The sequence below is a fragment of the Oncorhynchus masou genome, chromosome 1 (assembly GCF_036934945.1).
Source record: "Oncorhynchus masou masou isolate Uvic2021 chromosome 1, UVic_Omas_1.1, whole genome shotgun sequence".
Classification (NCBI taxonomy): Eukaryota; Metazoa; Chordata; class Actinopteri; order Salmoniformes; family Salmonidae; genus Oncorhynchus; species Oncorhynchus masou.
Window position 1 is genome coordinate 67,851,935 of NC_088212.1, and position 26,502 is coordinate 67,878,436.

At 47.3% G+C, this 26,502-nt stretch overlaps 1 protein-coding gene across 1 annotated transcript in view; it reads left to right on the forward strand.

Annotated features, from left to right (window-relative positions):
- The window catches only part of LOC135542064 (zinc finger homeobox protein 3-like), an 86,366-nt gene extending 60,645 nt beyond the window's left edge, over positions 1-25,721 (forward strand). The window contains 6 exon segments of the mRNA XM_064968734.1: positions 9,543-9,682; positions 10,299-10,499; positions 16,158-16,284; positions 16,661-21,742; positions 21,745-22,224; positions 23,395-25,721. Coding sequence (XP_064824806.1) covers positions 9,543-9,682; positions 10,299-10,499; positions 16,158-16,284; positions 16,661-21,742; positions 21,745-22,224; positions 23,395-25,124 — 7,760 coding nt within the window. The 3' untranslated portion in view covers positions 25,125-25,721.
- The last annotated feature ends 781 nt before the right edge of the window (positions 25,722-26,502 follow it).

Consider the following 26,502-nt stretch of genomic DNA (forward strand, 5'->3'; position numbering starts at 1 on the left):
GATGGCGTGCCGACCGTCGTTAGAACTATTGAAGTGCTCCGTCTCCCGCTGTCTGATGGCCTCCCAAGGACCGTCGTTAGAACTATTGAGTGACCGTCTCCCGCTGTGAACCGCTCTCCGAAGGACCGTCACAGAGTGGAACTGACAGAATGCATCCGTTCCCGCTGTCTGAAACAGCTCTCCCAAGGCATGCTTAGAACTATTGAAGTGCTCCGTCTCCCGCTGTCTGATGGCGTGTCTCCCAAGGAAGTCGTTAGAACTATTGAAGTGCTCCGTCTCCCGCTGTCTGACTCCCAAGGACCCGTTAGAACTGCTGCTGTCTGATGGCGTGCCGACTCCCAAGGACCGTCGTTAGAACTATTGAAGTGCTCCGTCTCCCGCTGTCTGATGGCGTGCCGCTCTCCCAAGGACCGTCGTTAGAACTATTGAAGTGCTCCGTCTCCCGCTGTCTGATGGCGTGCCGCTCTCCCAAGGACCGTCGTTAGAACTATTGAAGTGCTCCGTCTCCCGCTGTCTGATGGCGTGCCACTCTCCCAAGGCCCGTCGTTAGAACTATTGAAGTGCTCCGTCTCCCGCTGTCTGATGGCGTGCCGCTCTCCCAAGGACCGTCGTTAGAACTATTGAAGTGCTCCGTCTCCCGCTGTCTGATGGCGTGCCGCTCTCCCAAGGGACCGTCGTTAGGACCGTCTCCCGTTAGAACTTAGAATTGAAGTGCTCCGTCTCCCGCTGTCTGATGGCGTGCCGCTCTCCCAAGGACCGTCGTTAGAACTATTGAAGTGCTCCGTCTCCCGCTGTCTGATGGCGTGCCGCTCTCCCAAGGACCGTCGTTAGAACTATTGAAGTGCTCCGTCTCCCGCTGTCTGATGGCGTGCCGCTCTCCCAAGGACCGTCGTTAGAACTATTGAAGTGCTCCGTCTCCCGCTGTCTGATGGCGTGCCGCTCTCCCAAGGACCGTCGTTAGAACTATTGAAGTGCTCCGTCTCCCGCTGTCTGATGGCGTGCCGCTCTCCCAAGGACCGTCGTTAGAACTATTGAAGTGCTCCGTCTCCCGCTGTCTGATGGCGTGCCGCTCTCCCAAGGACCGTCGTTAGAACTATTGAAGTGCTCCGTCTCCCGCTGTCTGATGGCGTGCCGCTCTCCCAAGGACCGTCGTTAGAACTATTGAAGTGCTCCGTCTCCCGCTGTCTGATGGCGTGCCGCTCTCCCAAGGACCGTCGTTAGAACTATTGAAGAAGTGCTGTCCGTCTCCGTCTCCCGCTGTCTGATGGCGTGCCGCTCTCCCAAGGACCGTCGTTAGAACTATTGAAGTGCTCCGTCTCCCGCTGTCTGATGGCGTGCCGCTCTCCCAAGGACCGTCGTTAGAACTATTGAAGTGCTCCGTCTCCCGCTGTCTGATGGCGTGCCGCTCTCCCAGGAGGTTAGGACCTGTCTGATGGCGTGCCGTTAGAACTATTGAAGTGCTCCGTCTCCCGCTGTCTGATGGCGTGCTCCGTCTCCCGCTCTCCCAAGGACCGTCGTTAGAACTATTGAAGTGCTCCGTCTCCCGCTGTCTGATGGCGTGCCGCTCTCCCAAGGACCGTCGTTAGAACTATTGAAGTGCCCGTCTCCCGCTGTCTGATGGCGTGCCGCTCTCCCAAGGACCGTCGTTAGAACTATTGAAGTGCTCCGTCTCCCGCTGTCTGATGGCGTGCCGCTCTCCCAAGGACCGTCGTTAGAACTATTGAAGTGCTCCGTCTCCCGCTGTCTGATGGCGTGCCGCTCTCCCAAGGACCGTAGAACTATTGAAGTAGTCTCCCGCTGTCTGATATTCCCAAGGAAGTGCTCCGTCTCCCGCTGTCTGATGGCGTGCCGCTCTCCCAAGGACCGTCGTTAGAACTATTGAAGTGCTCCGTCTCCCGCTGTCTGATGGCGTGCCGCTCTCCCAAGGACCGTCGTTAGAACTATTGAAGTGCTCCGTCTCCCGCTGTCTGATGGCGTGCCGCTCTCCCAAGGACCGTCGTTAGAACTATTGAAGTGATCCGTCTCCCGCTGTCTGATGGCGTGCCGCTCTCCCAAGGACCGTCGTTAGAACTATTGAAGTGCTCCGTCTCCCGCTGTCTGATGGCGTGCCGCTCTCCCAAGGACCGTCGTTAGAACTATTGAAGTGTTTCGTCTCATCCTTGTCATGTAACCATTGGAACTTGGTGTGGAGACGTTGTTCCCTTTACAAGTGACAGTCACTATCAGGCAGGCGGCATTAGCGGAGGCAGAAGAAAGGTGTCTTCCCTTTTAAAGTTACTGTCAATCTTATGTTCCCTTTTTAGTGCCACAGTGCTTCAAAATTCATTAAAGCCATTTAGAAATGCATGTGTATTCTGCATGTCTTCTCCTGCTGAAAGATTTCTACAATATGCCGCTCACACAGGTGAACACACACACCAGACTTTGTAATGATTTTCCATGAGGGAGGGATGACATACAACCACAAGTTTAGTTTGTACATTGAATTCATTACTTATTTAAACAATAAAGTGAATGTTGGCAGAAGCTGCGATTTAGCAAACTTCCCCAATAAGCTATCCAGGGGTCGTTTCTAATGCGGCCAATGAAATATTTATAAATGACCAGCCCTGAGCCTTGCTCCTCTTCTACTCACGCCTTGTTCACCTAGTTGAGGCAGCATTAGTGAAATGGAGGGGTTCTGCTCCGGAAGGCAAGGGGAGCTGTACCTAGATTAGAGCAGGACAGTGTTAATGCAGGAGCTGAATACACAGGGATGGAGGTAGGAGAAAGGTAGAGGAGGAGGGGATAGGATGGGGGGGCAGAAAGAGGAAAGAGGGATTGTTAATACACTTAAGGGCTAGGAGGAATGACCACAATATGATTTGACATGCTTAACATAAATGTATGGGAAGGGTTTGTATTGTGGTGGCCTATATGGAGAAATGGGAGGGAAGGGTGCAGTGTGTGTGTGTGGGGAGGGAGTGGGGGTTGCAATCTTCTGCAATTGAGGTTTATGAATAATTCCTCTCATACCCCCTTCCTGACTTTCAAATGATGGGAGCTGGAGCGAGGGAGGGGGAAATGATATTACAGCACGGGGTCATCCGCATTCTGTCACCGGCAGAGCACCCAACCAAATTGGTCCCATCTCTTTTCCCTTAAATATTTACTTTTACCTATGAATCTCTGTGATTGGATGAGTGTGGAGGAGCCCAGTGCTGTGAGTGTTTGTATGGTTGTGAGTGTGTGTGCACATGTGTGGGTTTGTTTGTATGTGTAGATGTGTGTGTGTGTGTGTGTGTGAGTGAAGGAAAATTAGACGATGGATGCATCTCTGTCATTGCAGTGAACACTAGCAGCCCCTGGATGCAGAGGAGTGATACTGCAGGCTGAACATATAATGGCCTGTGCTCTCTGGTCTTGGGAGTGGTGTGTGGCTCACACTGGAACGCACACATATGGGGATGTGGTAGCTCTCACCTCTAGTTTTAGTAGTTGTCAGAAATGCTGTGCTGGCCAGTAGGGTAAGGTTAGCAATGGACAGTGCTCATTGTTTTTTAAATCTCATATTTCCATATGTTTTAACAGCTCAGCCTAAGGAATGTATTATACCAATGACCTATTGCTTTGCCCCCCTTGACTTCTAACAATGTGCAGCTGTTATCCCATGAAGTCAGAGAACAGCAAAATAATGTTTACATCATATCATGTCCTTTGAGTGCTTGTCATCCCTCAAATTAGAATTCCCTTTGTCTTTGAAGATTATAGACCATAAATTGTCCTTGTTTGTGAGCCAACCCTGAAAGATCAGTGTTTATGAGTACTGCTATAGTGTAATGGGCCAGCCATGTTGCTGCTGCTACTGCCTCTGCGCCGGCCGGGTGAGCGGGGAGGAGTGTCCTTTAAAGGTGAACGCCATGTCAGCCGCCTGCTCAGTGGCCTGAAGATTAATAACGCAGACACTAATTACTGTCTCCTTTTAATTTCTTCATTTTAAATGTGTCTTTGTTGCAGTCATGCCTGTAGGCCTATATAAACCACTCTCTTCTTTTCCCATGCAGTGTAGAGCTGGTTTTTCATTTAATAAAAGTCAGGGTTATCCACCAAGGATACTGAGGAATGATGAGCCTCGATATAGAGTCGCTTTGGCGTGAGGCTTTGGTTGTAATTTTCTTTATTTGAAATTAATTGATACAGAGTAATTACCTGAGAAATATGAGGTGAAGTGGAATATAGCCCTTTGTCGCTCAGGGCTCTAACATGGCCTGTAGATTAAAAAAGACAGGCAGAAAGGGGAGGGGAAAAGAGAGATCATATTCAGTTATTGTTAGCATATGCATTAAAAGTGAATGACTTGTAGCACTGGGGAGTTGAACCTGCTTCTCCATATTAATGGTTAAATTGCTGAGGGACTAGAGGCGAGTGAAGAGCAGAGGGACATGGGGAGAGAGAGAGCTTCAGTAATTTGGCCCTGTGAAGTGTGTAGTTGGAGGAGGGTTAGTGGGGAGGGGGTGAGGAAGAGACTGAATGGAGGGAGTTCCAGTACAGTAGATGGCTGTGAGTGTCCCTGAATGATCAGGCCATTGTGTGAAGGGATTGTGAGAGGGGTGGTTGTGGGTAGGAAGCTGCTGGGTATGGGCCCAGGGCAGAGTGGTGGGTATCAGGCTGTAGGGCCATGTGGCCTGGCTCCATTGCAGCCGAAACTGTGGCTTATGTTTTTACGACCGGAGGCTTCTGAGTTCCAAGGCAGGGCTGGGTCTGCAGACAGGATAGGGCCAGTCGGTAGGAGGAGGAGGAGGAGCTGTGACCACATGCATCCTTTTCCCAGGCCTCCTGGGGGACAGTATCCATACTGATGGTCAGCTTCTCCAGCCAGTTGTGAGAGAAGAGGGCACCACCAGGCCTAACATCCCAGACCCAGACACCCGCCACAGGAAATCATTCTCTCCCCCTTTCTTCTTCCTCTCCTCTCCATCCTGTTAGCTCCATCCTGTTAGCTCCAACTCGTGGAATATCCCTTCCCAAGGATGTAGAGACAGATCAATGACACAATAGCAGCTGTGATTGCATTCCTCAAAGATTTCAATGGCAGAAGACCTGTTGTGTTAATTCAGCCTGGCTTGTGTCGGTCACTCACTCCAGCTGCCATCTTTTTCCCCCTTGAAAGCACAACAAGGCTGTGATTGCTCCAGAGACCAGGCTGTGTGCTGACAGCCCCCTCACTGCAGCCTGAGTAATGCAGCCCAGCCCAGGGAGGTGAGACAAGGTGCCAAAGTCCAATTCACTTACGGGACTCGACAGCACAAAAGCCCCTGGTTTACGGAAAAGGCCCATGAATTAATAATCACCTAATTGACTCTTAAGGGTTCTTTCCCTCCTGCTATACCTTTTGTGCTCTCAGATGAAAGTCTACTCTGTGTATCTGTCAGAGTTGGTTTGGGCTGGATGTGAGGCGGGTGTGTAATGAGCGGAGAGGAGAGGTCAGGGTCACACACAGGGTCCTCTGTCAGAGAGGTCACTGGGGAGGCCCCACAGTGATCCACATGTATGGATGAAGCCATAAAGATGAGCCCCTCTGATGACAAACTGATTCACACCCTATCACAGGTGAGCTACACAGACAGTTCCAGGACAAGGTCACACAGGGACTCCATATATGAAAGCTCAGAATGTCCTCCGATGCTAATTTGACAAGGAGAGACAGCGAGATTTGAATATTAAAGAACTTGACATCCTTGATTGCCATTTTATGCAGCATATTAAACTTCAAATTGCCTCCCAAGGGCAGGCCAAAATAAGTGGGACTTTAGAGAGCAATAGAGTTCACCTTACTGTACGCTTTCCCTCCAACTGAACCCAATTTTGCCTTTCATAGCCAGAATGTGGCTGTGTGCTGAGCCCAGTGCACATGAATTACAGTGTGGTCCTGGAGAGACCCTTCCATCAGGAGCCAATGTTCTGCTCCTAGCCGCTGTTAATGGATCTGGTCGGTCCCGATGCTTGGCCATGTTCTTACCAGCCCAACCATGCCACGCTCAGACTGCACACGCTGCTAAAATCCCCTCACCCTCTGTTTTTATCAGCCTCCTTTTCGTTCCGGTATGTTCCCAGGCTCGCTCTGTGTTGGTCTCTCTTTTTTCCCTCTTCACTTGACAACGAAAACAGGATACGGTAGCTGGACTTTAGTCACAGGGCTGGTGGCAGGAGTGGGATTTTGGATTCTTAGGAGAGAGCGATTGATCAGATTTATGGACTCCTAACATGCCGTGACGAGGTAAGGCTGTGCCATGAACAAGCCTTCCCACCCCGCTCTCAGACTCTGTCTCTCTCGCTCTCTCACACACACACACACACACACACACACACACACACACACACACACACACACACACACACACACACACACACTGTACATGTACACCCACATGCATTATACACTGGTAGACCCAGGCAGCTGCTGGTTATTGTTACATGGTTTATTGTGTATTATTTAATATATGTATTAAGTGTGTTGGCCTCGGGACTCCATAGCCCATGCATTATGTTGTCCATTACTCTGGCCTGATTTATCATATCAGCCTTATTGAAGTCTGTTGTCCAGTAACTGCTGCAGGCTTCAGCTGCTTCCCTTCTCCAGCTGTTTGCCCTGTACTGAAGGCCTGGTCACATATGGGCATTTATGGGCCTGATTTCCACCCTGATACTGACCAGTTATTTCTGAGACTGATAGCCGCTTAGCAAGGCAGCAAGGACCTGACCTGGTAGGAGGGCTTACCTCATAGTCTGTTAACACGAGGGGGGGACTACCACCAGAGAGTGAGTGGGCCAGGAAAGAGAAATAGGGAGAGAGGAGGAGTGAGGACAGGGGGCAGTGAGTGAAGAGGCAGTGAAGTGTAGTGAAGTGGAGGAGGAAGTGGTGAGGACAGTTCATGACTGAGAGGTTAATGTCAGGGAATGGGGAGGTGCCTTTGTTTAACATTTCCTTTGTTTATTGGTTGATGTGTTTAATGGGATTGTGTCTGACTGGACCAAATAGGGCCTCCCTGGCCGATCCCAGTGTCTCTGGGAGATCTAGCAGGCTGCTCTGAGAAAAGCCAAGGCAGGGCCCCCACTGGGTAATCAGCTCAGCTGCCCCCGGCCTGATTGGAGCTGACATTTTAATGTCTGGAGCAGGAGCGTGGTCAGCCCTGCTTAACCTGACCCCCCCCACGCCCCCGTCCCAATGCCCCCTGTTCTCAATTTGCCCTTCCAGGACTGTACAAATCAGGCCAAATTTAACTCTTTATGGCCTTGTTAAGGGCCAGCAAGACACCTCCTTAAGTTTCACAGTGAATTCTTTCCGCTGGCGGCGGGGCACTGTGGTGCTCTGGCTCCCCCACGCCGGCTCCGTGTGGATTTAGCTCCTTTACAAGCGCCGGCTTAGCTGAGTATTTTTACTCAGCTGTGATTCTTTTCTGTTTGCCGCTCCCATTTTGTTTGGCTTTATTTCTCTCTCTCTCTCTGTCTACCTCCCTCTCTTTCTCTCCCTTTCTCTCTTTTGGCTTTCTAACAGGGAGTGCTCTCCTCTCTGGTTAGCTGAGCAGAAGCTTCTTGTTGTGGGGCCTGGCTCAGTGGAGACAGAGAGAGACAGGGAGCGGGAGGCGAGGAGAGGCTGGCTGCATTGTTAATGCTGCTGCAGGTTGCATTAAAAGGATTAGCTGTGTGATACGTTCAGCGGCTAGTAGAGCAGAGCCCACTGGAGTCTGCAGTGATACAGAGAGGGGTATTCTTGCCTGAGATGGGCAGGTACCTGACAATTAGCCGCTCTTTACATTTCAGCCCACTGTGTGTAACAAAGCATGGCTGTCTTGTACATCCTGTGGTGCATATGGATACTAATCAGTAGGCTAATTCCTATTGAACCCCCAAGGGTTTTTGAAAAAGTTTTGTTTCTCCTCAAAATTCCTGCTCTTTCTAAGAGCTGAATGAGGTGTTGTGGTTGTGAAGCCTGGTGCCTGTGTTGGTTTGTGAGGGGGAACCCATGGTTGGGTTGTGAGGGGCTGGGGTGTGAATGAGTCTCTCTATCCACTCTCTCATTGTCACAGTCCACTTGGCCCGACCCACAAACCACTGGAGGAGGCTTAGCTGGTTACAGAAATTCCAATTAAGTCGAGAGTTGCACTGGCACTCACTTGCTGTGTAGGCACAAAGAGCAGGAGGATTTACCCAAGCGGGGTCAAGCTATAGGTCAGTGTTTCCAGCAGGATTTCAGAGGATATTGGGTCCACAACTTCTAAAGCTCTAACTGCCAAGCCAAATTGCACCTCTCCTTCCTCCTCTCCTTCCTCTGTCACTGTTCCTATTTATTTCATTCCTGGCAGAGGAATCCAAGGACCTCACCCCTCTTTGGTAGCAATTTCAACTGAAATGTATTTTGATGAGGAGCAAGCTTATGTGGTCATTGGTCATGAGTGCTTTGAAAGTGAAAATCCAATTTCTTGCTCCCTTCTCAACCAGTCCACAGCCACCTCAGCAGTATACATGGCATTGCCTAGCATGACAGTCTGTTTTGATAATTGTGTGAATTGGAGAAATTGAAAATACAGTTGGGAATTGATGAGGTTTATATCTCTTGATGAAAGTCTGGCAGTAGATTCACTCACTTATAGTAAGCCCTCTTGCTAGCTAATTGGATGTACTGTATCAATGGGGACATATCTATCATTGTAGACTATAACAATCTGTGCTAATGTCATGCAACTATTTATAGTTGGTGTTATTTCTATCATAGTTGTGTAAATGGAACCATAGAAAAAGAGGTGTGAATGAATACACACCTCTCTGTTAGTCAGAGCTGGGTACCTGTATAAGAGCAGATGTAAAAGAGTACCTGGGAGAAACTAAGTAAAGAAAACGGTCACATTTGAAGTTGAACTGAGCACTGATTTCTTCACCTTAATGCTGGAGTGCGAGGAGATGTTTACCTTGTCTCAAGTTTGGCGAATCCCTGATCTCCAGCGCCACTTCAAACTGCAAATCAGAGGTAGAGAGAAACCTAAAGCTGCACAATGTGGCAAACTAATGTTTTGATTAGCCATATGTGGCGCTGTCTGATGCCTAACGATCCAACATGGGGAGAGACAGGCCGTCAAAGTACCTTGGCTGTGTGTTGCTGCATTGGCATGGCAGGAGAAGTATACAGACTGGTGGTTTGGATGTGGAGCTGTGGGTTGGCTGATCAACTGCTTCCCTGCCCAAGTCCCATTAAACGCGGTTATATCACATTGAAGAAAGACATTTCAAAGCCCTTTATCCACACTTATTGATTGACTTGTTCTCTGGCTGCCAAGTCTTCACCTTGCTTTGATGAGTCTGCTTCTCTTCTTTGCCCCTCTGTGTGTGTGTGTGTGTGTGTGTGTGTGTGTGTGTGTGTGTGTGTGTGTGTGTGTGTGTGTGTGTGTGTGTGTGTGTGTGTGTGTGTGTGTGTGTGTGTGTGTGTGTGTGTGTGTGTGTGTGTGTGTGTGTGTGTGTGTGTGTGTGTGTGTGTGTGTGCGCGCGTGCATGTGTGTGCGTGCGTGCAGCAGGATCCAGCCAGTCAGAGAGGGACCAGACAGACTCCCCGAACCCCTCTAAGAGGCCCTCCTCACGGTCAGGGGCCACAGGGAGCCCCCTCTCCTCCAAGCGTCCCAGGACTGCTGAGAAGAGTGCTGCTGCGGAGCAGGTAACAGCCCACTCCTTCTGCTCTATCTTTAACACACAGCCTGCTGCCACTTCCAGAAGTTGGTTTCTTAAATTATAGAGGATGGTCATATTAAGACTCACTATTCTAACTATTTGAACTTGCCAATCAACTCAAGGTTATCCCATCCCCAATTACCATGCCCTCATTATAAGCAGTAAAACTTACACATTAATTGAGAAAAGGAATGTAAAGACGTAGCTACTTCTAAGCATTTTTCTTAAAGACATTTGAATAAAGACGGGCCTTTTTGCATTATGCATGATTTTTTGGAAATCTCCTTAAAATGAGTTTTGCTTTCCTGCTGCAGTTGCATTGCTAATTATGCAAAAGGTGGAAAATCAATATAGTATTTGACAGATGAGAGAGCTTTGAAGTGTGTGCCAGGACTGCTGCTCCGCGTATTGCCTAGTGGTCCATGATCAGAGGGACCTGCCTGGTAGAGACACAGGGGGCAACACTCCTCCATTCATCCTCCCATTCCAGCTCCTCTCTCTCACAAAGCAGACCTACAGCTCTCCTTCTCACCTCATTAACCTCCCTGTTCTCCTCTCTCCCCCCTCTCCTCCTCTCTCCCCCCTTTCCTCCTCTCCTCCAGATGTACCAATGTCCCTACTGCAAGTTCAGCAACACAGACCTGAACCGCCTGAGAATGCATGTGATGACGCAGCACTCTGTCCAGCCCATGTTCCGCTGCCCACTCTGCCAGGACATGCTGAACAACAAGATCCATCTGCAGTTCCACCTCACACACCTCCACAGCGTGGCGCCCGACTGCGTGGAAAAGCTCATCGCCACGGTACGTGTGTGTGTGTTTGTGTGTGTTAGGGTGTGTGTGTGCGCCTGTGTGGACTGTGGATATAGTATGTGTATACATTCATCCTTAGGTACTGTATTCTTTAGAAATATTGAACCATGGCCCCTGCAATGCTGTTACATACCAATAGTCAGCTCAATTATAAACAGGGAATGCACATCCCCTCAAGCTAAACGAAACCATCCTAAAATATCAATGCCAAGCCTCTTGCACACATCCATCTCTGTAAAATAGGGTGAACACAACTGTTTGTAATAATAATGATAATAATTGATTGCATTTATATAGCGCCTTTCCACCTACAGTAGGTGCTCAAAGAGTTTCTACATAGTAGGGGGGAAATCATCTCTTCCACCCACTTGGGTGATGTACTGCAACCATTTATTACCAGAAGGCTCACCACACATTAGCTATTGTACAAATACAAATATGGTATTTTATAAGCTAAACAGCTGTAAATGGTTCTGAGATGTTCAATGTAGTTCAGTCCGTAATCCTCTTGCTGGATTTTCCTTCCCTTTCTTCTGGTGCATTGTGGTCTTTCTGTTTGTGAAGTTACAGGTAGGCGCCTGCCTCTGAGATGTGTACATTGATTACTGTTATCCTCCTAATCCATGGCCACTGGATTGCATGGGGACTTCATGACTTCTTTTTTTCAAGGGCCTTTTTAAACACACTGAATACATTGAGAGGAAGGCACAACACAGGATGTCATTGCTCTGCCACCTAGCCTTAATACCCAGCCCATCCTGTACAGTATACATCCTTTACCACATTTATATTTACCATTGTGTCTGTTTAGCCATTTATTTTCTCTGTGGGAAGTGATGAAGAGGCCATGGGAATACGCACAGCCTTTTTGTTGCTCTGCGTGTGTGAGCTTAGCGCATGTAGCCTATGCCTGTGCACAAAAGGCAATGTAGGCAGGCTGGCTGGGCCCCATCAGGTCAAGGACCAACGGAGGCCTTAGCTGTGTCTCTTCTTTGCAGCCCAGAGATGACTGTTACTCACCCTGCCTGCCCTGGCTGGCTGTTTGTAATGGAGCATGTCTCTCCAGTCTTCTCTCTTCCAAATTGATGACATTTGAAGCTTTATCAAAATACAAAGGAAACTGTTAATTGTGAAATGGCTCCAAGGCATCCCATTGACTCACTGCCAGTCAAATATTGTGGGGGTTAGGTTCAGATGCTTTAGCCATATTCTAATGTGGCGTTGTCTAATGTGCCCATGGTCAATGAGCCCTTTTTTGGTCTCATTTTATCGTAGTCATTTGAGATAGTGAGGGGAGAGAGAGAGACAGATAAGTCTGTTGTTTGCTGGATGAGCTGCTCTCTTACCTCCCAGTCCATTTATTCTCAGGAACACATTGATATTCTCCCAGTGTCTGATCACCTCAGCGCTGTTCTAAACAAAGGCTTTTATTAATAATATATTCAAGTTATTGTGACACAGATTCATTTAAATTGAATTAATACTATTTTCCTTTAATGAAATGCAAGTTCATGACAGTGGAAATATTATTATTCACCATTTCTTTAATCTTTCAAATCTCACGTGAATAATGAATGCACCAATTTCACAAAGAGACAATAGGGACTGTGTGTCTGTACAATCACCCCTAGCGTTTCCCATAAATACCACTATCGAGAACTATCTCCTCCAAAAGCGATACAAAAAACTAAAGCATGAATATACATTCATTCTGAAGTTAGATATAGACTCACACAAATGTAATATCAGTATTTACAACATGGACTCTGTCTACCTCTGCTACATTACCCCAGCAAATAACCCGGCTCATTTTGTTTTAATCAGCATCAAATGGAAATATGGTTTTATTTTCTCTCCTTTTGATTTCCTGTTAATGACTGTGCAAATGTTGACGTTTGTTCTTGCCTGTGGAACAGAATTGCTCGCTGGACAATCATTCAGGAGAGCGGTGCTCTACCTAGCTGCCTAGCCATCTTCCTGGCCCAGCTAGAAAGAAAGCACTTTAGTATAGAAGGCAGCAGTATTTATCTTTTATAGAGATAATAATGCACCAAGCCCCTACAAAGAAAGAACTAGAGAACCAGGAGAACCATACAGAACCAAAGGTAGTATAATGCACATTAAAACCAGCACCTTTTTATTTCTACTGGTGGATATAGATACAACTCCTGCACTCTACTGGTGGATATAGATTTATTTCTACTGGTGGATATAGATGGAACGGATACTCTACTGGTGGATATAGATGGAACGGTACTCTACTGGTGGATATAGATGGAACGGTACTCTACTGGTGGATATAGATGGAACGGTACTCTACTGGTGGATATAGATGGAACGGTACTCTACTGGTGGATATAGATGGAACGGTACTCTACTGGTGGATAGATAGACTGGTGGATATAGATGGTACTCTACTGGTGGATTTGTTCACTGGTGGATATAGATGTACTCTATTTGTTCACATGTGTTGCAGACGAGCCTAATGAATTCTGAAATAGGAGACTTTTATTTCATGCCGACCATGCATAAAGATGCACACACTCTCTCAACCTTCATTTTTCATCCACCATGCTCTCTCTCTCTCTCTCTCTCTCTCTCTCTCTCTCTCTCTCTCTCTCTCTCTCTCTCTCTCCCTCCTGCAGCCCCATCCTTCCATTACCCCTCCCTCCGTCTCTCCTCTCTCCTCCCTCTTCCTCTCTCCTCCCTTTCCCTCTCTCTTCTGTCTCATTTTCTGTCTGTCTAAGATAGGGGTAATGAAAATAATTGTGCTTCATTAATTCTGAGTCTGGCTAGATGATAGCCATTTTGAACTATGTTTGCCAATTAGGCGGTCCAAATTAAAAGTGACCTTGGGATACTCTCTGCTCTTGCCTCTCGTCGTCTAATGAAGCAGTTGTCTAGAAACAGTCCACTTTGTAATGTAAATCGCTGCTGTGTTTTGTATTTGTGGTATTCTCCATGCTGGTTGCATTAATTTGCCACTCTCTGTTTGGAGGAGAGAGAGAGAAAGAAGGGAGAAGAAAACAGAAAGTATCTGAATATTTTCCAGTGAATTTCTGATGAGACTAATCGCACAGTGATGGACTCGAGAATGTTTACTGTTCCACTTAACCCCGGAGCCCTATGCAAACCCGTTGTTGCTTGAGGAGGACTCAGCCTTGTGTAGGACTAGAGTGGGCCTGTTTGGAGCTGTGTGCCATGCTTTGTTCACAGACATGTCCTCATTGTCACTATTTGCAGTACACACTGACAGTTGCAGACTGACAGAGAGTTTGTTCCTTTTAGAAGCACAGCCAGACCAGACCAAAGGTAAACACACAAATATAGTTAACATTTTTATTTTATGTTTCATAAGACTAGGTGAATCCATTATGCCTTTATACATTACTCCTGGTGACTTAAGGTTAAATATATGTTGATAAGATTTGACTGATTATTTTTTAAGAATATGAATATTGTGTTAGATAGTAAAGGTCAAAACAGCTATTTGAATTACATTTTCCTTTTCATTTTGTATAGCCTCGTTTGATGTTATCACCCACACACACATTTAAGTAAAGAGGCAAAGCCAGGATGACCATTATGGGGTGATAGGAGAGAAGAAGGGTGGTCCATTGCAGTAAGGAGAACCTGAAATGGTAGAGGATTAATAGAGGCCGGAGAGGGTGGGGAAAGACTGTGGGGAGTAGGGAGAGAGGGGTGGGGAGGGACTGTGGGGACTAGGGAGAGGGGTGGGGAGGGACTGTAGAGGGAGAAGGGTGGGGAAAGACTGTGGGGACTAGGGAGAAGGGAGGGGAGGGACTGTGGGGACTAGGGGAAGGGGTGGGGAGAGACTGGGGGGACTAGGGAGAGGGGTGGGGAGGGACTGTAGGGAGTAGGGAGGGGAGGGACTGTAGGGAGAGGGGTGGGGAGGGACAGTAGGGAGAAGGGTGGGGGACTGTGGGGACTAGGGAGAAGGGGTGGGGGACTGTGGGGACTAGGGAGAGGGGTGGGGAAAGACTGTTGGGAGTAGGGAGAGGGGTGGGGAGGGACTGTAGGGAGAGGGGTGGGGAGGGACTGTAGGGAGAGGGGTGGGGAGGGACTGTTGGGAGAGGGGTGGGAGTAGGGAGAGGGGTGGGGTGTGTTGGGGTACTGTGAATTGAAATGCAGCGTGGGGAGTGAGGCTGATTATTCTGTTTGGGGAGTTAATTGAAGGAAGGTGAAGCAGACAGTGCCTCATCTCCCGGCCTCTTCCAATCTCAATCACTGATTATTGTTAAATAGGAGCCGCTTAATGAGTGCATTTGATGAATTGTTGCATTTCTGTAAAGGGAAAGAGGGGCTATGAGGGGGAGATATGGGAGAGGAGGATGGGTGGGGGGAGATAATATGGAGGGAGGTGGCTGTCATTCACCCATGATTGACTTCAACCTTTTGAGAGCAAAGAAAACCTGGCCGCTTCTCTGCAGTTTTTTAATCAATATTCATTGCTCCTTGAAATGTTCTAATTAAAATGGTAGAAACAAATTAAACCATTGTATAGTGGAAAAATGCATAGCATTCCTCCTGAAACGTCATTTATTTGCGTATTTCTTCAGAAATCTTTAAATCAAATCAAATCAAATTTTATTTGTCACATACACATGGTTAGCAGATGTTAATGCGAGTGTAGCAAAATGCTTGTGCTTCTAGTTCCGACAATGCAGTAATAACCAACAAGTAATCTAACTAACAATTCCTAAACTACTGTCTTATACACAGTGTAAGGGGATAAAGAATATGTACATAAGGATATATGAATGAGTGATGGTACAGAGCAGCATAGGCAAGATACAGTAGATGGTATCGAGTACAGTATATACATATGAGATGAGTATGTAAACAAAGTGGCATAGTTAAAGTGGCTAGTGATACATGTATTACATAAGGATGCAGTCGATGATATAGAGTACAGTATATACGTATGCATATGAGATGAATAATGTAGGGTAAGTAACATTATATAAGGTAGCATTGTTTAAAGTGGCTAGTGATATATTTACATCATTTCCCATAAGGAGCAGAACCTGAACCTGTTCATGTTTGGATTTATCCATAGTAGCTCCAATTTTGTATTCTTAACGCACCTGAAATAACTCTAACGTAACTGACTATATTGTGACTTATGCAGGGTTGGAAGGCATAGACTATTTCCCCAAATTGAGAGTGCTTGTATTACCCAGAATGCCTCTTGTCTGCTCCTTATCATTGTAATGGCATGTGCTTTTTTCATGGAATAATTATTTAATTAGGTGGCCTAATAAGCTTTTCAGTTGGCCAAGGTAGGCTTTTCAGGCTGTCTCACTAACTGGCTGCAGCAGAACATTCCATTCGCATGACAAAACACCAGCAGTGATCAAAGTACAAATTCCAGGGATGGCAAAAAAGTCAAAAGTAATATGATTATTTGTGCATGTGTGTGTGAGTGCATGTGAGACAGAAACCTTGTGCAATAGTTTCCACGATCTTTTAAGATGTCTATCAATTCCATCAGGAAAATATCTGTGCAGTTTTAAATGGAAAGAATATATAATAACATCAATATTTTTGTGAGCTTACAGAAACTCAGTTGTATAATAGGACCACACAGTAATTAACATGGGACGTGTCTTGTGTTTGATTTTCCAGGTGACGGCATCAGAGGTTCTGCCAGAAAGCATGTTCATACCAGTACCAGGCCCAGACAGAGATGCACAAAGCAGCACCCCACAGGCCCCGGCGAACTCCAGCTCTGAAGATATCAAGAAACAAGCCGGTCAGTATGGCACCATGTATTTTCCTATGCTTTAATTGTCCCTCCTTTCATTTAAATGTGAAGGATAGCGATGGCAATGTTCTCATTACCCAGTCTCCCTTTGGAAAATGTAATGAAAATGCAGGGGATCATGCCAAGGCTGTCATTGACAACAAAGGAAAAATAATGATTCCTGCATCTGCAGGAGTCTGAATTAGTTATTACTTCTGTGTTTTGCAACCTACCCCTTCCTGGTGATTCTGAAATGATACATGTGTCAAGGACTCCTAAGTAGAGATAAGATGTCCTCTGTTGAAATGACATTTTCTTGCACAAAGACTCTGCTTATGTGGGAGCCTCTTTAATCCATTTTTTCTTTCTCTTTATTTATTGACAGAACCATCAGATGCTGAGCCTGAGAAAGGGGTCTCACTGCCTACAGAAATAGCTGAAGCTCGCAAGTCACCTCTGGAGGATCAGCAGTCTGGAAGGGAAGACACAGGATTCCTGTGTTGGAAGAAAGGCTGTAACCAGGTCTTCAAGTCCTCTAACTCCCTCCAGGTGCACTTCAATGAGGTTCACAACAAAAGGCCTCAGCTGCCTGTCTCGGACCGGCATGTCTACAAGTACCGCTGCAACCAGTGCAGCCTGGCCTTCAAGACGGTGGAGAAACTGCAGCTGCACTCGCAGTACCATGTCATCAGAGCAGCCACCATGTGCTGCCTCTGTCAACGCAGCTTCAGGACCCTGCAGGCCTTGAAGAAACATTTGGAGACCAGCCACCTAGAGTTGAGTGAGGCTGACATCCAACAGCTCTATGGAGGCTTACTGATGAACGGAGACCTTATGGTCATGGGAGATCCATCACTTGGAGAGGACCACGGAGGACTGGGAGAAGATGACAAGGAGGGAGATGACAGTGACCAAGAGGAGAAGCAAAGCCCAACAGGTAGCGACTCTGGCTCATTGCTAGAAGATTTTGGATCAGAGCCCAAGCGTGCCCTGCCATTCAGGAAAGGTCCTAACTTTACCATGGAGAAGTTCCTGGACCCATCTCGTCCTTTCAAGTGCACAGTGTGCAAAGAGTCATTCACACAGAAGAACATCCTTCTGGTTCACTACAACTCTGTCTCACACCTGCACAAGGTCAAGCGGGCCCTACAGGAGTCCACCACTGGTCAACCAGAGCCCACCAGCAGCCCTGACAACAAACCATTCAAGTGCAGCACTTGCAACGTGGCTTACAGCCAGAGCTCTACTCTAGAGATCCACATGCGCTCTGTCCTCCACCAGACCAAGGCCCGAGCAGCCAAGCTTGAAGCAGCAGGAGGAAACACCAGCTCCAGCAGTGGTTCTGGATTAAGTGGCGGTGGATCCTCCATCAGCACTTCAACTCCAAGCCCAAGCCCAGCTACTAACTCACTAACCAGCTCCAGCAACCACAGCTCTTCTGGGGCTCAGACTACACAGACTATTCTTGGAGGCAACCACATGAGCCAGTCTCACAGCATTGAAAGCCTTGGGAACTCCTCGATGACTTGTCATCCGTCACCATCTGAAAACCATGAATCAAAAAAGAAGAAATTTGCAGACATGCTCTCTGCAAGGGGACAGCAGCACCAGCAGCAGCAGCTTCAGCAGCAACAGCAGCAGCAGTTGGCTCAGGCCCAAGCTCAAGCCCAGGCCCAGCTCCAACAAGAACTCCAGCAACAAGCTGCCCTCATCCAGTCCCAGCTTTTCAACCCAGCACTTCTTCAGCACTTCCCCATGACAACTGATGCTCTTCACTCACTGCAGCAACAACAGCTGCTCTTCCCTTTCTACATCCCTGGAGCAGAATTCCAACTGAATCCAGAGATGAACCTCAACAGTTCTGCACTTGGCCTGTCAAGCTCCACTGCCAACTCTCTGTTGGAGGACCTGAAGAACTCTGCCCAGCAGGCTCAGGCTCAGAGCTGCCTGCAACAACAGCTGATGCACCACCACCTTCAGCAGCAGCACCAACAGCAGCAGGCCCAAGCCCATTCTCAGGCCCAGGGCCAGATGGCTTTGCTTCAACAGAGTGCCAATCTACTTCACCAGGCTGAGAAAAAGCAGAAGGCCGCTGCCGCCCATAATGAGAAGCAAGAGAGAGAAAGGGAAATGCAAAGAGAAAAAGACTTAAGAGAGAAAATTGAGGAACATGTCACAAAAGACAGCTCTGACAACAAGTCAAACGAAAAAAAGGATATGCAACAGACTGCAATGAACTCCAACCACGATCCTGGCTTTCCTCCACCAAGGATTGCTTCAGATGCTCGTGGAAATGCCACTAAAGCCCTTCTGGAGAACTTTGGGTTTGAGCTAGTGATTCAATACAATGAAAACAAGCAGAAAGCTCAGAAGAAGCCAGTGGGGCCTGGACCAGCTGGAACAAGCACGCCTGGTGGGATCACGAGAGTGGTGGACCCCATCGAGGGATTGGAGAAGCTGGAATGTGAGGCCTGTGGAAAACTATTTTCCAACATACTGATTCTGAAGAGTCATCAGGAGCACATCCATCAGGCCTTCTTCCCATTCCGCTCCCTGGAGAGATTTGCCAAGGAATACAGAGAGCAGTATGACAAACTGTATCCACTCAGACCCCAGACACCAGAGGCTGCTCCTCCTGCTCCTCCACCTCCTCCTCCTCCTCCTCCTCCTCCTCCACCTCCACCCCCTCCACAGAGAGCCCCAACACCAAATATTCCTGTCTCTGCTCCCTCCATCACACCCCCAACTGTGTCGACCCCACAGCCTCCTGTTCAAATGGCTCAAATGTCCATGCCAATGGATATGCCCCTCTTCTCACCACTCATGATGCAGTCACTGTCTCTACAGTCTATGCCATCTCAAATGCAATCCCAGATGTCATCTGTGGAGTCACAGTCACTGGCTAATGATCTGGCCCAGCTTTACCAACAGCAACTTACACCAGCCATGCTACAGCAGCAGCAGAATAAGAGGCCCAGGACACGTATCACTGATGACCAGCTTAGGGTCCTTCGGCAGTACTTTGACATCAACAACTCCCCCAATGAGGAGCAGATTAAGGAGATGGCAGATAAGTCAGGGCTGCCCCAGAAAGTCATCAAACACTGGTTCCGCAACACCCTCTTCAAAGAGCGCCAGCGCAACAAAGACTCACCCTACAACTTCAACAACCCACCCATTACCACTATGGAGGATACCAAAATTGACTCTAAACCCCCTTCCCCTGAGCCTCAAAGACAGGAATGTTATGGGAGTAAAAGATCCTCAAGAACAAGGTTTACAGACTACCAACTGAGGGTGCTTCAGGACTTCTTTGATGCTAACGCCTACCCCAAAGATGATGAATTTGAACAGCTCTCCAACCTTCTGAGCCTCCCCACCCGTGTCATTGTGGTGTGGTTCCAAAATGCTCGTCAGAAGGCACGCAAGAATTATGAAAACCAGGGGGATGGAAGTAAAGATGGTGAACGAAGAGAACTGTCCAATGACCGTTACATTCGCACCACCAACCTGAACTACCAGTGCAAGAAATGCAGTCTGGTTTTCCAGCGCATATTTGACCTCATAAAGCACCAAAAGAAGCTGTGTTACAAAGATGAAGACGATGACGGGCAATACGACAGCCAAAATGAGGACTCTATGGATCTTTCTCATGAATACTACACCCCCTCTGGGTCCTCCTGTCACACCCCTATGCCTTCCTCCTCAAGCCTCTGCCCTCTCCCTCCCTCCACCTCAGCTTTCTCCCACCTCTCATCCTCTGAGAAGGAGGAAGCCTCACCAGCTAACACATCAAACTCTTATGATGAGAAGCCCAAACATTTGGCTGAAATGTCCTCAGATCCACGTGAGCATCAGACCACCATCAAACAGGAGACTGTGCATCAGCCCCAATCTGAGACTCAACATCAGAGAAGAGAAGCACGAGATGAGAAGCCACAAACAGCCCCAAAGATAAACAAGCATTCTTCTCCTTCCCTCTCTCAGCAGCAACGTGAGTGTGGTCCCTCAGCCTCTCAGACAAACCAGGCTGAGAGAGCTTCTCAGAGCTCCCACATGGGCCTCAACCCTCACATGAGCTCTGCATCACAGCAACAGCTGGCACAGCAAATGATTCAATACCAGTGTGAGCAGTGCAAGCTTGGCTTCCCATCCTTTGAGCACTGGCAGGAACACCAGCAACTCCACTTCCTCTCTGTACAAAACCAATTCATCCACCCTCAGTTCTTGGACCGCCCAATGGACATGCCCTTTATGTTGTTTGATCCTAGCAATCCCCTGTTGGCCAGTCAACTCCTCTCTGGGGCCATGCCACAGATCCCAAGCAGCTCTGCCACCTCTCCATCAACACCCACCTCCACCATGAACTCCCTGAAGAGGAAGTTGGAGGAGAAAGCAGGCACTAGCCCAGGAGAGAATGACAGCACCAACAGTGGGGAGGAGCCACAAAGAGACAAGCGCCTCAGGACTACCATCACACCTGAGCAGCTGGAGATCCTCTATCAGAAATACCTGTTGGACTCAAACCCCACTCGAAAAATGCTTGACCACATTGCTCATGAGGTGGGACTGAAGAAGAGGGTAGTGCAAGTTTGGTTCCAAAATACCAGAGCCAGGGAAAGGAAGGGTCAGTTTCGGGCTGTAGGGCCTGCTCAAGCTCACCGGCGATGCCCTTTTTGTCGTGCTCTCTTCAAGGCGAAAACTGCACTAGAGGCACATATCCGTTCCCGCCATTGGCATGAAGCCAAACGTGCTGGTTACAACCTAGCTCTCTCTGGCATGTTCACTGAGGAAGGGATGCAAATGAAGATGGATCCTCTGGATATCTCCAGCTATTCCCAGCTTGCACCTTCTAACAATGATGGACAATGCTCCTCTCTGTCACCAGTGAGCAAAAACATGGACTTGTCTCCAAGGGCCCTTTTGAGCCCTTCATCCATTAAAGTTGAAGGAGGAATGGAGGACTTTGAGAGTCCATCTATGTCCTCTGTCAACCTTAGCTTTGACCAGAACAAACTTGATAATGACGACTGTTCTTCAGTGAATACGGCCATCACAGATACCACCACTGGTGATGAGGCCAATGCTGACATTGACAGTGCTGATCAAAAGCATGGTCAAAATAGTGGTGATTATCTATCTAAGTCTGTGGGTACAGCCCCCTCCCTTGAAAATGACGACCAGATGTCCTCAGGGCTGGTGAGCCCTGCGACAAGCTATTATGCTAGAGACTATGAAAATGAGAATATAATTGACTACAGTGAGACCTCCAGTCTGGCTGATCCCTGTTCACCAAGCCCCGGAGCTTCCGGCAGCAGGAGCATCGACAGTGGAGACCGTCCTGGCCAAAAGCGCTTCCGAACTCAGATGACTAACCTCCAGCTGAAGCTGCTCAAGTCCTGCTTCAATGACTACAGGACACCTACCATGCTGGAGTGTGAGGTACTTGGCAATGACATCGGACTTCCAAAAGGGTGGTTCAGGTGTGGTTCCAGAATGCTCGCGCCAAGGAGAAAAAGGCCAAGCTCAGCATGGCTAAGCACTTCGGGATCAACCACACATCCTACGAGGGCCCGAAGACGGAGTGCTCTTTGTGCGGTGTCAAGTACAGTGCCCGTCTCTCTGTGCGAGATCACATCTTCTCTGCGCAACACATCACCAAGGTAAAGGACACCATTGGGAGCCAACTGGACAAGGAGAAGGAGTACTTTGACCCAGCCACTGTCCGTCAGCTAATGGCCCAGCAGGAGATGGATCGCATCAAGAAAGCCAATGAGGTCCTGGGACTGGCACAGCAGCAAGCCATGCAGCAGCAGGGGATCTTTGATAGCCCCGCCCTGCAGGCCCTGAACCTTCAGTCTGCCTATTCAAATCTGCAAGGGATGCCCCCTGGACTTCTGCCAGGTGTCGGAAGCACCTCCCTACCTGGCTTTAACTCATCAAACTCAGGTATGTCATCGCTCAGACGTCACTCTTTCATCAGAGTTGTCTTAAACCGATGAAGCACTCTTGGATCAAATGTAATATTTTGTCATATCCATAATTGAAAAGAAGTGCTGTACCAGTATGTAGAGGGAAATGTAGGGTCTCATTCAAGTAAAACCATTAACTAGGTCTTAACTGGGAAAACTAGTAAGCACTTTGGAATTAATAGTGCTCTGAATTTTGCCTACATTTTCCAGTATGTAGCGTTTCGACCTTCTTCAGATGAAATATCCTTGTCATCAATCAATCTGTCATCTTGAAATATTCACATTGGAATACATACATGTAATACAATATAACAGTGTGAGGGCACCACATTTTCCATTTTAATCTGGATTTGCCAGGCACCTGTAAGCAGGTTATTTTTACATCACGTTGTATTTCATAATGAATCATGCATTCTAGTAAAAGTCATTCATTTCATTCATTTGACAGTGTTGGCATGCGTTATTGGAGAGACGCTGCTACAACAAACAAATACAATATAAAATCTGAATGAGCATCTTCAGACATCTGCTGTCAACTTTATGATCTACTTGAACTGTTACCACTCAGTTAGAGAACATTAAACAAAGTCCTAAAATGAATACTAATAGCTCACTTCCTTCTCTAACCTCTTTGACCTTGGGAACATTAGTAGTACTTGACATTATTATAATTTAAATTAGATGTTTTTTGATTTCCTAAGTTTGTTTAAAGGTCAGTGTCATACTTTATGTAAAGAAACAATTTGCAGATGTTTGAAGTACTAGATACTGGAGTCCTTATTATGTTAAGATGTATCTAAATCCTCAGTTTGTCTGTTGTTTTCTTTATTGCCCAGCTACTTCTTGATTGATTAACTCTAGTAAATATTGTGATTGAGACCTCTTCTTATGGGCCTTCCTGGAAAGGCTGAGTTTCTGATTGGCTAACGTTGAATCATCAAATGCTATCAAATTAATGACATCTGGTGAAAAACATTTATCTTCAATAAAGTGCTCAGTTATTAATGCACTGAGCTCCAATAATGAGTGTGTACAGTAGCTCTCTAGAACACCTTAGAAAAACACATACATGCATCTATGAATAACTAATGTCTTGAATCCCCCTCTAACTCTGAATACTCCTATTTCTCTGTTTCATCTCCTCTAGCTTTAACTCCTCCCAAACCTCCAAACCTCCTGAACATGCCTGGTGCCAGTGTTCCTTCACCCAGCCTCCCTACATCTGGATTACCCAACAAGCCTCCCTCTTCCTCCTCCTTGGCATCACCCAGCCCAGCACAGGCCAACACATCTGTCGCCCACTCCAGCCCTACTTCCACCTCCACCACCACAACAACCCAGTCAGGCTCCCGGCCTGAACACCCCAAAGAGCGTAATGCTGAGAGGTCAAGAGAGAAGGAGAAGCCCCACCACAAGGAGAAGACAGAGAAGCCCTCAACGCCATCCTCCACTGGAGGCACCCCAGCCCCATCCACCTCTGCTGCCAGCGCCAAGAAAGAAAAACAAGATGCAGCTGTGCCCGCCACCTCCATGCCCACACCGGGTATGGAGTATGTGGTAGACCCTGCCCAGCTCCAGGCCCTGCAGGCTGCCTTGGCATCAGACCCTACAGCTCTACTGACTAGTCAGTTCCTGCCCTACTTCATGCCTGGATTTTCCCCTTATTACGCCCCGCAAATACCTGGAGCTCTCCAAGGCGGCTATCTGCAGCCAATGTACGGCATGGAAAGCATGTTCCCCTACAACCCAACATTGTCCCAAGCGCTGATGGGCCTGTCCCCAGGGTCCCTGCTTCAGCACTACCAGCAATATCAGCAGAGCCTGCAGGAGGCACTACAGCAGCAGCAGCAGCAGCTTCAGCAGATCCAGCAACCCAAAGCGAGCCAAACTCCAGTTCTCCTTCAACCCTTGGGGGACCGCAAAGAATCTGCCAAAGATCCAGCGAAAACAGAGGAGCAGAAAGGCAACCCCCACCGAGAGACCTCTTCCTCCTCCTCCTCCTCTCACAATAACCTACCCTCCAAGCAGAACGAGATGGATGGCAAAGTTGCAGACCCCCTTCTAGACCAGTACATCGTCCCCAAGGTGCAGTACAGGCTGGCGTGTCGCAAATGTCAAGCAGTCTTCAGCAAGGAAGAAGCGGCCATCAATCACCTGAAGTCTATCTGCTTTTTCGGTCAGTCTGTGGCAAACCTGCAAGAGGTGTTGCTGCGTGTCCCCAGTGGCGCAGGTGCAGGGGTGGGCAGCCTCTACGACTGCCTGGCCTGTGACACCACGTTGGATGGGGACAAAGCGCTTAGTCAACACCTGGATTCGGCTTTGCACAAACACAGAACAATCAAGCGATCAGCCAGAAATGCCAAAGAGCACGCTACTAGTTTATTACCTCACTCTTCAGCCTGCTTCCCCGATCCTAACACCGCATCTACCTCGCAGTCTGCCACTCATCTCATCAGCACCCCCCCTCCCCCGCCAACGACATCAGCCACCATGCCGTCCTCCTCTGTCTCTTCATCCTTGTGCTCCACCTCTGCCACCCCACTCAACACCACAGCTGCCGGCAAACCCTGGCCCCAGGCCCCTTTCTCCAGAGCTTTAGCTGGGAAGCCCAATGCCACTCCTTCTTCTTCTTCTTCTTCTTTTCCTCCAGTATCCTCACATTCAACGGTTACCTCAAGTTCATTGAGCACCTCAGGAGTTCAGACCTCGATACCAACAGACGTCTTTACCGACGAGTCTGACTCTGACAGCAGTCAGAAGTCAGCAGACAGGCTGGGCAGGACGGCAGAGGTGCCACAACAGCCCGGCTGTCTCAAAGACAGTAGTAGTTGTAGTAGTAATCTTGCTAGTGTAGGAACGGACTCCATCAGATTGTAAAAGAGCTTTCGATGATGGACAATATTTTAAAAACGCAAAAGACACAAAAAAAACACAAATGGGAAAAACAAACAAAAAAGCAGCGATGTTAAAATACGTTTAAAAGTATACAAAACAATTTCAGAAAAAGATGTGTAAAGACTAACTGCAATTCCAAAGCTTGTAACCAAAAATTTAAATGTTAGTGGATTGTTTTCCCATATCAACATGCTGGTTTTCATTTCTTTCAACTGAAATATATACATTTATATGTATAAGAATAGAAAAGATCACTGCAGTTAAGTTTTGGGTAATGATAGAGGAATGCTGGACTGCCTCAAAGTTGTTAAATGGCCCAAGAACCCTTTTGACAAAGTCAACAAGCTGTCCCTTGTTTGTGTAATTATTTCCACTTAATAGCACAGTCACAAAAAGCCAGTATGTACTGTATGGGAGAATAGTCTAACAGTTTTCTGCTGTCAAAGCATTCAAATACCAATGGCTTGCAAAAGTAAAAAGAATAATGTAATGTCTATTTTATTCTCAGGTCAACAGCTCACAGACTTTTTTCTGTTACAGAAATTCATTGTTTTACACCTTTTGTTCCAAACAGGAGAAATATTTTATTATTTTTCTCCAGAAATTGATTTTAATGACAGAAAGTTTTAAAATGAGTGAAAATATCATAAAGGCATAGCTTTCTGGGCATTTAAAAGTAGCTGATCTGCTGATTTTAAACATTTGAAATACTCTTAAAGGGGGAAATTTGTAATCTGGACACGGAGAGCATTGGAGACATGTTGATGGGGGATAAAAAAGATTTTTTTGATAAAAAAAACTTTCTGTATTTATGATAGATATGAACATTTTTGGTGTTAAGTAGATTGTTGCATTGGAAATGAATTTAAACAGTATGGTAGATTGAAAAAAACTTTTGTACATTTAGCTTTTGTATCGTCCAACTTTAAGGCGCTTCATTTGATGTTGTCTTGGTCATTCCGATAGACTAGATTATGGAGCAGTAACTTACCTGAACTTTATTTCTGTCTTATTCTCGGCTTCTTGGCTAATGTTCACCCAACTGCCACTCTCCCACTAGGCAGGATCCTCTCTTTCAAAATGTTTTTTTCTCTCTGTTTTGGTTGGTATGGTTCTAACCAAAAAAGAAAAAAAGACCTGGGGTGAAATGTTAAACAATATTTAATTTTATTTCTGTTACCTTTGTGCACTTAACACTGTCTGACTCATAATTCTCACTTTACTTGTTCCTCTCTCTCCTCACTTTGTTTTTCTTGTCCCCTGCATTTGTAGATATGAAGATAGTTGCTCCTCCTCGTGCACTACGAAGCAGGCCTTTTGTTCTTCATGTAGTGTGGCTACAGTCTTTTTTCGGCTTTAT